The following is a 12,699-nucleotide window of genomic DNA, read 5'->3' as shown; positions in this document are numbered from 1 at the left end:
AAGGTCCCTCACAGAACCTCATGTCAGAGTCCCAGCAAGAAACAGAAAGCATACTTGACATAATTCTGAATAATGCATGTAAATAGTCAAGCTGTCTCAGTTTTCTGTCCACTATATAACGAGGCACTCCCAAATTTGATGTTTTAAAACAACAACCATGTATTATTTTGCTGCTGGTTGCCTGGGTGGTTCTTCTGCAGGTTCCACCTGGATTGCTCAAGGGGCTGCATCTGGGTGACAGGTTAACAGACCAGGTCTGCTGTGGACCATGCATGGCTGACCAGTGGGTGCTCTCTCCATGTGGCCTGTTATCCCTGCCTCACAGCATGAATGTTTCAGGGTCCCCTGAGAGTGAGGACAGAAGATGCAAGGCTCCTAAGGTCCTGCATCCACCATGGATGTTCAGTGCTTCCCATTTCTGCTGGTCAAAGCCAGCCCAGGGTCCAGGGCTGGAGGGAAGAGAGGGAAGACAGATTCTACAGAGAAATTTAGGAAGCCAAATGAGGGTATAGAAGACTGGGTGACAGTAGCACTGAGAGCCATTAGAGTCTGAAGGGACATGGGGAAGCAGGAGTGGAACCAGAGCCCTGAAGAGGCCCATGCAGGAGCTGGAGCTGAGAGCTGAAGGAGCTACCAGAACCCAGATGCTAGACAGGGATGGACACTGTGTGCTCATCCCACCCTTGGATCACTTGTCATCACACTCCATTGGCCAAGTGTGAATGACAACAGAGGTGAAGGGAGCCAAGTGATGTCATCCGCAGAAGTTAGCTTTCCAGGACACAGGACAGGATGGGGAATGAATCTGGTAGGGGAGTGAAAATCAGCCCACTCGACCATATTAACTTACCTGTGAGAAACACAGGAGTCTTTTTTTTCCAAATACTTTTCCAGTGCTGAATTCCCTTTGAATCCCAAATGGCCTATATTTGGAAGCTTCTAGTGACAGAACACTCACTACCTTCCACAGCAGCTCTTTAGCCTTTGAACAGCTGTGACTGCTAGAAAGTTCTTCTTTATATTCAGACAAAACCTTCCTTCATCAAATTTTCACCTCCTGCTTTTAATTTTATTTCCTCAGGATGACAGATATCATATTCACTCTGCTTTTCTGAGCTGGCCTTTCAAATACTTGAAAACAGCCATGTCACAATCCCTGAATTTTCTTTTCTTCATATGAACCATCATTACATAATGCAACATTTGTTCGGAGGACAGTTTCAAGTTTCTACAACAATCTGGCCCTTTCTTCTAAGCATATGCTACCTTGACAATTACTCCAAACCAACTCAGTATTCATTGTGGTCTAACCAATGAAGGGGGCTATTTGCTTTTCTGCTTCTAGAATGTCCATTTCTAGCTAAGGTCAAAGTTTCTTTGCAAAAAGCCACCTCACACTGTCACAGGTAGTTCTCTATACCTCTTGTATCCACTGCCAAGTTTGCCAGAATTACCAAATGTTTGTTGAGTGAAGAATGAATAAATGAATGCATAGGTATATAGATGGATGGATCAACTGATAGATTAGTGAATCGATGGATGCATAAGAATGCAACCAAGAAAGGCTTTGTTTGCTTTCACTGTTCGGGGACTTGAATGTCAGCATGAAAGAAGAATGAAGAGATTAAAACATTGGCCTTTTTCCTATCCAATAAATTGGTAAACTCTAAAGTAAAGAACACATGTAGCCGGGCACCAGTGGCTCATTCCTATAATCCTAGTTAGTTGGGAGGCTGAGATCAGGAGGATTGTGGTTTTAGGCCAGCCTAGGAAAATAATTCAAGAGACCCCAACTCCAAAATAACCAGAGCAAAATGGACCAGAGGTGTGGCTCAAGTGGTAGGGTACCTGCTTTGCAAACACAAAGTCCTGACTTCAAACCCCAGTCCCACCAAGAAAAGAAAAAAAAGAACACATTCTAAAATGGGGTTAAAATAATAAGAATTAACCTTTGGAAATATAGTACATCATCAAGTCCAATCAAGGCTGTTATGTCTTTTTATTTCTGATGAATTCTAACCAGTGATAGACTCACATTTTTAAATGTCTTTAGATAAAAAATTTTTAGATAAAAGTGTCAGTTTTCCCTAATGTATTGTGAAAACCTTGGGAAGTCCAGTGATGCAAAACACAAAACTAAGTATATCTTTAAGAGACACACATCTCTGTATTTGGTATAATGTGGAAATCTAGGAGAAATCTATCAAGTGGGCATATATCATTTCTTTCCTTCTCTTCTTTCAGATTTAGAAAAGAAGATCCAAGATTTGAATCTAAGAAGACAAGAAAAGGCTGATCAACTGAAACAACTGGAAGATCAAGTTGTTGCCATTAAAAATGAAATTGTTGAGCAAGAGAATAAATATACGACCTGCTATAATTAGGCAGAGTTCAAGTGAAAAGCTTGTGCCTGTGTTTCTGGCTGCTGATGCCCAAACCCAGGCTGAATTGTGAAAAAACTAAGTCAGTCTCTTCTCCCTTCCCATGCCTCCACCTCTCTCTTCACTAGGGATCTGCTCCATGTGTCTGGAGGCAGGAACTGCGCCACAGAAATGGACTTCAATGTCACTTCATAATAGAAAAATGGAAGGAAAGAGATTGTTTCTAGGTTCAGAAACTTCCTCTTAGTCTTCTTTTCTCTTCCATAACTGAAGAATAATTGGAGCCCGGTGCCAGTGGCTCATGCGTGTAATCCTAGCTACTTGGGAGGCTGAGATCAGAAGAATTGTGGTTCAAGACCAATCCAGGCAAAATAGTTCACAAGACCCCATCTCCAAAATAACCAGAGCAAAATGGACTGAAGGTGTAACTCAAGTGGTAGAGTGCCTGCAAGTGTAAAGCCCTGAGTTCAAATTCCAGTTCCACTAAAAAAAGGTACATATGACAAGTAAAAAATTCGGAAAGTTCTCTACTTAATAATTATTTCTGACAAATAAACCTAAACATTAAATAAAGTCTCTAATACTAGAAAGGAATAAGTATAGATGGCCTGCACTGGCTCGTCCTATATTTTCTATTTATTTGAATCTGCTTTTATTTGTAGAACTATTACTCTAAATAAAATGCATACAATTCAAAATGCAACTTGCATTTAGACCCACTTTCCAACACTCTCATTCTCTCAGCCAGAGGAGTCTGTCTCCCCCGCAATGGCATTGGAACAATATTCAAAAAGATAAACACTGAACCACTTTTCATAATTTTTCTGTGGGTACTTTTGCTAAAAAAGCTGCTCCTTATTTTTAAAGACTGGCAATCATGTTCTTATTGTTAGCATAAAAAAATCAGACTGTCTCATTTCAAAATGAGTCTCTGGTTTTACAGGAACTTTTCTGCATGTGTGGTTTGTAACAGAGTACATGGCCTCTGCCTGTGGATGTGCTCCCTCGGGGGGATTATATTAAGAGTTCGGCCCGTATTTTTTTGAATAAGAAATAATTTACATCAGTATCGACATATGAAAGACGATGGGCAGCTGGAGTCTTTTTACTAATGACTGACTCATAAAAATGGGATTTAAAAATTCAACAAAGACGGCTGGGGTGTGGCGCCTTAAGTGGTAGAGCACTTGCCTGGTGAGCATGAAGCCCTAAGTTCAAACCTTAGCACCACCAAAACAAGCAATCACACAAAACTCAACAAAGAGCTTTAAGGTTACATGTGAATGTGAAATTTGTTAAAATGCAGGTTATTAAAAAAAAGTTGCAGAACCTATTTCCCTGCAGATTCTAAGGAACAGAAGTACTCTTTCCTACAGGAAGGACCACCCCAGGGGTGTCTGCTGAAGTGCATAGTTGTACCGCTCCACGCATCCTACACTGAGACTTTTGCAAAATGACCCAGACAGTCAAAAATATAACTGTCACAGAGCCTAAGTTCTTTACTCCAGTGCTAAGAGGGAACACTCCAGCCTTCTCATCAAGATACTGACTTTCAACTTTGTACACATGATCAACCATGTTTTTTGTTTGCAATAGCAGAATTCAGTTGTTCTTCCTTTTCAGTGATCAGAGACTATGCAAGAAATAGGTCAGGGGGTGTGGGAATGATTAGAGAGAGGAGAGTTACTGTTTGCTGGCAGAAAAGGCTAACCAGCTCTAGAGATCTGGAGAAGCAGGAAAAAACCTAGTGCTGATAATGTGATTCAATGAGACATTTTAATTTTTCTATGAAATATCTATACCCATCATTTTGCATACATTTTCTTTACCTCTCTTATAACTGTTCTAATAGTTTGCTAAATTTGACTTGACTGAAAGCTATATCTATGCAGCACCTGATGGGGTGTGCAAGGGACCAACAGAGATATCTAGACTGAATTCTGAGCATCTCAGAGCAGGAGAGAAGTGAGGGACAGGAGGAAGACAGCCAAGATTTGAATGAGGAGTAGACAGGCCTGTGGCCACTGAGTCTGGCAAGGTACAATAATGGGGGCAGGCTGGCAGGATCTAAGACATTGCAAGTGGATCACCATCCACTTGGTGATGTCCGTACCTATGAAGATGTCCGTACCTATGAAAACAGCACAATGCAACTCACTAAAAACTGCTTAAAGGAGGGTTAAGAAAGAGTAATGGGAAGGGGTGAATTTGCTCAAAGTACATTATATGCATGCATGTAAGCATCACAGGAAAACCCCTTTGAACAATTAACTTAAATAAAGAAGATGCCAGTGGACTGGGTAGGTGACAGGTGATGGGTGGTAAGGTGAAGGGCAGCTTGGAGTCGGCAGGTGAGAACTATTAAGCTGAAGCCTCTCACAATGTACTGAAGGAAATCCAGAAGCACAGCAGGCAGGAACACGTGGGCTGATGGGGCTCATGCCCCAATAACCATCCTCCCCTTAGCAGCAGGAAAGAGATGTCACAGATGGGATATTTTAATGAGGAGGCTGTTTATGAAGTTGTGGGCAGGGTGGAGGAAAGGGGTACATACAGTCTCCTGTAGCTCATCACCACACAAGGCCTGAGGGAGAAGGTAAGAGGTGACAGTGAAAATTTGAGATGCACTGTGGAGGAGGACCACTTAATGGGGTTGCTGAGAGATCTTGGTCAGGGAATGTAGCCAGCTGTGACAACCCAGCATGGGACCTTGGGGCATAAATATTCTGACATCACTCTTCTCCCTCGTCCACTCTTTTACTGGTTGATGACCCATGCAGATCAGCTTTCTGAGGCAGAGAACAGACACAGTGAGTGACTTTGTAGGTTACAGCTGTGTATGCCAGCCTCCCTTGGATGACCTACAGGTTTAAGCCTGTATGCGGGAGAGAAAAGCAGACCTCTCTTGACTAAGTCACCATGGCCCTGGTCTCTTAAACAAGCTGAATCAACATCCTTATTTGTATCTTTGGGGTACCAGGAAACCCCAATTCCTCTTCAGCCCACTATAACAGCACTGTTTTCCCTGCAGCATGGGTGAACTAAGGATTAGGTGGTAAATGTAAAACGGCTTTGTCCCTTCTGAGACCACAGACAATTCGCAGCCTCTCTGAATCACAGGTTTTCCTTAGCTTCAGCTGCAAAATGCTAATAAATGCATCTAGTCTGCTTCCCAGGGAACTGAGCTAAATCACGTGAAAGGCTTTAAGGCTTAAGAATCCTTTAATCTTGTTATTATCCCACTGTGTAAGTTATACGTGCCACCCTTTGCTGCCATTGCTCCTGCTGTAGCCTGCCTTGAATTCCCAGTCTTTACCTCTCCAGGAAAGCCCACCTTTCCTTACAGAAAGTGCTTTCTCTAAAGTTCTCTCTTCCATTGTCAGCTGGCCAATGTACCAAGAGGACAGAAAGTATGTGTTCAGACACGCTTATGTCCTTCATGGAGTTAGCAGTGTAGAGCACTCAAAGACCGTGCATAAACTGACTCCGAACTGATGCAAGCCACACCATCCTTAGGAACTGAAATTTTTTCAAGTGTAATATGAAACTGGTTCACCAGATGGTTCAGCACTTCTAAAAGTGTGAGAACAAGTCAAATCTTTATCTCAACATTTGGAGTGTGTCAAATGGGAATGGAATACAGGCAAAAGGTGAAAAAATCACTTCCCTGTCTCTCCCCATCTCAGTAATTAATATGCCCTATAGTAGCCATTCAAAGTCATCTCCTTCTTGGACTAGGAACATGCATGATACATGCTAGGGCATGTGTTTGGCCCTAGCAACACACACACACACACACACACACACACACACCACATAATCCTGTTTCTTGAATCTCCTTCTCCTCAAAATGCCCTCAAACCAAGCTTATGCAACTCCTAGTTCTCTTCTTCTTGCCCCTCTCAGACCTAGCCTCTTCCATTTAGGGGTTCATCCTCCCCAGCCATCAAGGCTAGAGTTGACCTGACTGTTAATATTTTTCCAACTTGGGCATAAATTAAGACAGGTTGCTCCCCAGGGAAGATTGGGGCCTCAGAGAGGCACCAGCTACACTTGCTAAGCAGAGCTCAAGAGGCCAAAGTAAGGAATAGCCTTTCTTTTCCATTCCCATAGGCTTCATCCAGAAAACTGATTGCACTAAGCAGCTAAGCAGCAGTTAAAAAAAAAAAAATCAAAGGACCCATTCGAAAACATAATATAAAGTATATGTACATATACTTACAAGATTTAATGTAAAATTTATATATACACAAACATACCATTTTGGTGTTTCAGCAGTCCTTAGCCATTAATCAATGAGTTAAGCGTGCACACCCTTCTTGCCCCTTTACCCTCCCCATAAACAAACTTCAATAGGACCCCTTTCCCTTTCCACTAACTTTCTAACCAAAATTCTTTCCAGCCCTAATTCTGATGCGTTACAGCAGTGAAGATCACAAGAACTCTGGTGACCAAATGTTCACAGGCGTTCTCTGACATAAGCTTTGAGGCTGTCAGCGGCAGAACTGCCCGTTCACGTTCACCAGGCCGTGCCTCTGTTTGCTCTCTCATGTTCCGCCCCTCATTACTGCTTCTTCCTTTCCCCGGTAACACAGAAAGGAAAACATTATTTTTTAATTCCTGGAACATAAAGAAACCCAACAGGACTTCTCGCGATACATGCTCATCCATCACATACTCTGTGGCTTTAAATCATGAAATGGAGCAGTGGCTGCTCTAGAAAGGTTCTGCTTCACCAACAACCTGTCTCATCGGCCTGTCAACTGAGCAAACTTCCAGCTACACAGTTTGATATACTGAAAGTATTTAATCAGAATTACAGAGTTTCTTTTTCTTTCTTTCTTTCTTTCTTTTTTTGCAGTACTGGGGCTTGAACTCAGGGCCTTCACCTTGAGCCACTCCACCAGCCCTATTTTTGTGATTGGTATTTTTGAGAGAGGGTCTTGAAGTCTGGGCTGGCTTCGAACAGTGACCCTCCTGATCTCTGCCTCCTGAGGAGCTAGGATTACAGGCGTGCTCCACTGGTGCCGGGCATTACAGAGTTTCTGAACAGAGATATGAAGTGTTTTCTTCATAGTCACGTACACTCAGTGATTTTTCATAGTCAGTGTGTAGGGTTCTACGCTCATTGTAGTTCACTTTGATGACAAACACCAAAGTCTAGCAGGTAGGAGGCTGGCTGTATTTTATCCTGTATTCACCAGGTGGCCACTGAGTAAGCACAGTATACACACTGTGTTTCAATGCTCTCTCCAGTCGTCACAACAGGGCACCAAGATTTAAAATCTAAACTTTAGTACTGTTAATTAATTAATTAACTTTGCAGTGCTAGAATGCAGGGCCTCATACGAGCTAGGAAAGTGCTTTACCTCTGAGCCATACTCCCAGATGTTATTTCTTCAAGTGAAGACTTTGAAAAATGAAGTCCACAAAACATTCATGGTAGGGGGTGGGGTGGAATCCCTTAAATTCTACCAGCTGAAGATATTCTGTCTGACGGCAGAGATGTAAAATGACTATCACAAAAGTACTAGATGCAGCCAGGCAAACATTTAGAGACGACAGATGCAGGCATCCACTCTCATGGAAGATAGCTCACTCATCCTGAGGTTTAAGAAATTCCAAAATGTGCCTGACGTTGGTGGCTCATGCTTATAATCCTAGCTACTCAGGAGGCCAAGATCAGAAGGACCCTATCTCAAAAGAAAACCATCACAAAAAAAGGGCTGGCAGAGTGGCTCAAGCAGTAAGAGTGCTTGCCTAGCAAGCACGTGGCCCTGAGTTCAAAGTCTGATACTGCCACAAAAAAGAAAAAGAAAAGATTCCAAAATGCATGAGATTTGAAGAATTCCCTCGTCCCATCCCCCCATTTTCTGAAGAATACTGAGGTTGACTTAGCCAGGGCCACACAGCTAGTTGGTAGAAATGCCAAGCAGGTGTCATGGAAATACATCCCAGGACAGTACTCCTTCCAGTGTGTCCTTTCTTTTAAGAGAACTTACTTTTTAATTGGTGTTAGGCTCTATCAAATACACCAGACCCCTTCCTTAAAATGCTTAAAATGACTGAGTTCTTTATGTAAATGACCTGTGCTATAAGGTCAATATTTTGAACATTTTAATACATTTCACAGGAAGTCATTCTGCTTGAGAGAAAAGGACAAACTAGCTAACCAAATAGAAATACTTTATCTTTGAGCTATTACTGAACAGAAATGTATGATCTTTTGGTACTAGAATGTCCTTTGAGAATAGCCAACTAAGCAAACATGAAGTTATTAAATTCATTAAATGGAATTACTTTAAGATTCCTCAAAACTTCCCATGTTGTTTTTAAAAACAGGACTACATTTGAAAATAACAGAGGACCAGTTTTTAGATATTAAGCTTTATGTTACAAAATGTGTTTATTCAGTAAAACTCATTTGATTATGCAAGAAAATAAAACTATATATACATATATACATATATATATATATATATACACACACTTAATTCCTAAAATAACTACTTGATTAGAAACACTAGTTTTATATGCTACACAGCTATTTCTAGGACTTTGTGAGAACTCAAACAGCAATCCAGATTTTTACTCTGTTAAAGTGACTACTCTAACTTAAACCTTTCTCTTCTCAGTTTATTGAGCTAATTAAAGGTATCCCTTTCTTTGAACTTTCTTTAGAATTGAGAGTTAAATGGAGCCTGTAAATCTAACAACCAAGCCAGTGTTTGAGAATTCCAGAAATTTGTACCATGGGAAGAAGCTCAAAGCTTGGGAAAGCTGTATAAACATTCCATATCTAAAGATAAACAGTTGGGGTCTTTATGACATTCAGATTCAGCTTTGTGTTGCTCTTACTACATTATGACTCAGCTAAAGAAAGCAAAATATGAATGGAAAAGATCAGCTCTTCAGGATTAAGAGCACAATTGCCCTCATTTTAACAGGAAGTCTAACATTTCTTATAGATCAATATTAAAAAGTTAACCTTTTTGGGTATGACTGATGTTATTATTATGATTATGATATTGCCATGCTGGAGATCAACCCATTCTGGCATACCAAGGAAGCGCTCTACCACTGAGCTACACACCGAACCCCAAATATGATCACTTTTCCTTCTTTATTCCTCAGCTCTTCAAATTACCATCATACAGTCTAAACAGATGTATAGAAGTATACACACATTTCTTAATTTTCTCCTTAACAAAGTAAGGTTTCTTTCAACCACTTTGGAAACCAACACTAAGGTGCAGACAATATGAACATTTACATAAACACATTTTTCTGGGAAGGAAAAAAAAAACTGTCTCAATTTGAACACAGCTTTCCGTACTTTAATTGGCACATAGGAGCAAAGGAAGTAGCAGTTAACAAAAATTAATCATGCTACTATAATACTGCATTTAAACCCAAATAGACCATCATACTTCCTGCTCAACTCAAACAAGTTTCTATAAAGTATTGGCATAGTTTAAGGAATATTAGCAAGCTTGATTTTTCCCAATATCAGACAACCTAAAGATAGACCCTGCTACTATTGAGCATGGTCCACTATCTCCATCTGGGTTGCAAGTCTGTCAAAGGGAACCTTACTTCTACACATAAAAGGTCATCTCTAAGAATGGAACCACAGGGAACTATCTTATTTTTGAAATGATATTTCATTAGAATAAGGGCTATACATGTTCAATTTAGAAAAAGTTCATAAAATAAGGAAAAAGAAACAGCCATCATTTAATATTTTGGGTTACATATATAATTCCTGGGTAGCCCTCTTTTTAAACCCCCAAGAATTATAGTTATATACATGAAATGTATATTATACATTTTTCCATAATTGGAATCTTCTCCCTTCCCCCTTTATAAAAAGAGGCACCATCTTTTAGACAACTGTGTGGTGTTCCATTATATGGGTTTAGGAAAGTATTTAAACTAATCTCCTAGTGATATTCATTTTGGATTATTTCTAGTTTTTCTATAAGAAAATAATATTTTATTATTTGATACATTTTATTATTTGATAAATTTTCCTAATCAGACCTAAAGTTACATATATTTTTAATTAATATATATTTCAGATTGCCTTCCAGAGAAGCACCATTTAACCTTTCAATAATTTGTGCTCATGTCCTCATGACCTCATTACAGATGAAGCAACTATGACTTGGACATTGACTTAACATCGCATTGTCACCACTTGAACTTCTAACTTGACTGTGAGCATGGAGTCACTTCTTGGTCATCCTTATTACAGTAGAGAGCAGCCACTGAACAAATTTATGGTGAATCAGTACTTTATAATTTAACACTTCATGTATCTAAATCACAGCAAACTACTTGTTTTCTGTAATTCTCACTGTAGGGAGTAAAAGGTAAGATATGGTTTTTAAAGAACTAACACGCATTATTATGACTCATTCAGGCCGAAGACTCATCTGTGAATGATTTCTTCACAGAAAGCCCAAAGGGCACAGTCCCAAACATTTATTCTCTCATTCCTGAACACTCTCAACAAATACCTGCTGGGAACCTACCTGGTAGTGGCCCTGGGCTCAGTGCTGGGGAAACCAACAGGTTCTCAAGGCACTTACAATGTAGCACATACGAAAACTGTATTCATTAACAGGGTGTCCAGTGGCTTATGCTCATAAATCTAGCTACTAGAGAGGCTGAGATTGGGAGGATCGTGGTGCAAGGCCAGCCAGGGCATTAAGCAAGACACTATCTATAAAATAACAAGAACTAAAAGGGTTGGTGGAGTGGCTCAACTGGGAGAGCACCTGCCTAGAAAGTATGAGGCCCTGAGTTCAACTCCCAGTACTGCCCCAAAAAAGAAAACTGTACTACCCACTTAATGACCTAAGAGTCATTGCACACTTATTGTGTACTCTGTATTGTGCTAATGCCAGGGACACAGTAGTGAGAACAAGAGGTGAGGTGCCTAGCTCTGTGATATGTCTGTTCTAGAGCAATCTAGAAAGTCTCTTTCCAATATGTCCATGTGTTATGCCTAGACAGTGAGGTTGAGAAAGTTTCACATGTGAACAGCCATTAGAGCTGGGCTGTGGATCTAAGGAAAACCTGGTTTAGCGAGAAGAAGGCTTTCCAAATGCAGCCAAAAAACATGAGTTGTATTTGCAAATGGTGAGTATACAGAGGCTAAAGCTGGGAGGGAAGGGAGGCTGATAAACTGAGAATGCAGAGAACAAAAGAGATTATTACATAGGGACCAGATTTCAGAGAGCCTGCATACTAGGTAAGGCATCTAAACTATGTAATTGTTTCACAGATAAGGAAACTGAGGCACACAGAGGTGATGGGACTTACCATGGTCCCAGCATAAAAACTTGTCATGTCATTCAGTAAATCCACTAATGACTGGTAAATTTTCATTCCATAGACCTATGAATTTCTATTTCAAAGAACCCAGACTTAGTCAACATTTTCAGCACACTTTCTTCAAAATATAACATTTGTACTTCAAAACAAACTTCTGGTAGACAAATGCATTCTCCCTGCTTTAAAAAACTTACAAGGCAAGAATCTCTTTTAACTCCTGCCTCAACACAATCCCTGTATCTCTCCCAAAAGCATCTACTGTTATTATGATTCCTTCTAGAACTTCATTACTATTTGTATTTCTAAAAATCTGTGTTTTTATTTTACTTACAGAAGTTTATGTTTTGGGGGTTGAGGGTATAGCTCTGTGGTAGAGCACTTGCCTAATTTGCATGGGGCCCTGGTATTGATTCCCAGTGCTGTAAAATAAATAATTTTGCCATCATCTTAAACTTTAATTTTTGTTTAAAGTTTGTTTATTTTGTTTATTTTACTAATAGCATATACATTTAATATAAACTTGACGTTCTTTAAATATAGAATATATACTTCTATATATAGCCATGCTTGGTATGTAATAGGAGCTCAAGAAATACTTGCTGAAGAATGAGACCCATGTTGCACTAATGAGATAGGCAGGTGGAGTTACCAAAGTCAAATGTTAGCCAAACAGTAATGACAATTACCCACTGGATTAAAAAAATCCCCTGCAGAGGGGACTACACTGTCAGCCCCATGTGTCATGATCTCCAAACAGGACCACTGAGGAATCATTTAGTCCTAAGACCTTCACTAGAATAAAGGTATTTCATTAGCCATGGCAAAGAGAACAATCATCCCACAACATTTTTAGCTGGCAAAAGCTCAATATTTGAAACAGCATCTATGCTGGCGTGAGACCCAGTACTGACTGGTTTTTGATGTGATAAAAAAGCAGCCCGTGGGCCCTGGGTAGGCTGGCCTTCATAAATCTGAT

General features: G+C 40.3%; 1 protein-coding gene and 1 long non-coding RNA gene across 5 annotated transcripts in view; one reads left to right on the top strand and one right to left on the bottom strand.

Annotated features, from left to right (window-relative positions):
• Positions 1–2,402, top strand: part of Lamb4 (laminin subunit beta 4) — a 103,194-nt gene extending 100,792 nt beyond the window's left edge. For all 4 annotated transcript variants that reach the window (XM_074064993.1, XM_074064994.1, XM_074064995.1 and 1 more), the window contains one exon: positions 2,245–2,402. In XM_074064993.1, coding sequence (XP_073921094.1) covers positions 2,245–2,384 — 140 coding nt within the window. In that variant the 3' untranslated portion in view covers positions 2,385–2,402. The remainder of the gene's footprint in view (positions 1–2,244) is intronic.
• Positions 1–12,699, bottom strand: part of LOC141420682 (uncharacterized) — a 47,268-nt gene that overhangs the window by 27,690 nt on the left and 6,879 nt on the right. The gene's annotated exons all lie outside the window — the stretch shown is intronic.

Source organism: Castor canadensis, chromosome 2, assembly GCF_047511655.1.
Source record: "Castor canadensis chromosome 2, mCasCan1.hap1v2, whole genome shotgun sequence".
In the NCBI taxonomy this organism is placed as follows: domain Eukaryota; kingdom Metazoa; phylum Chordata; class Mammalia; order Rodentia; family Castoridae; genus Castor; species Castor canadensis.
Note: the sequence above shows the minus strand (reverse complement) of the source record. Positions and strands in the feature narration are given on the sequence as shown.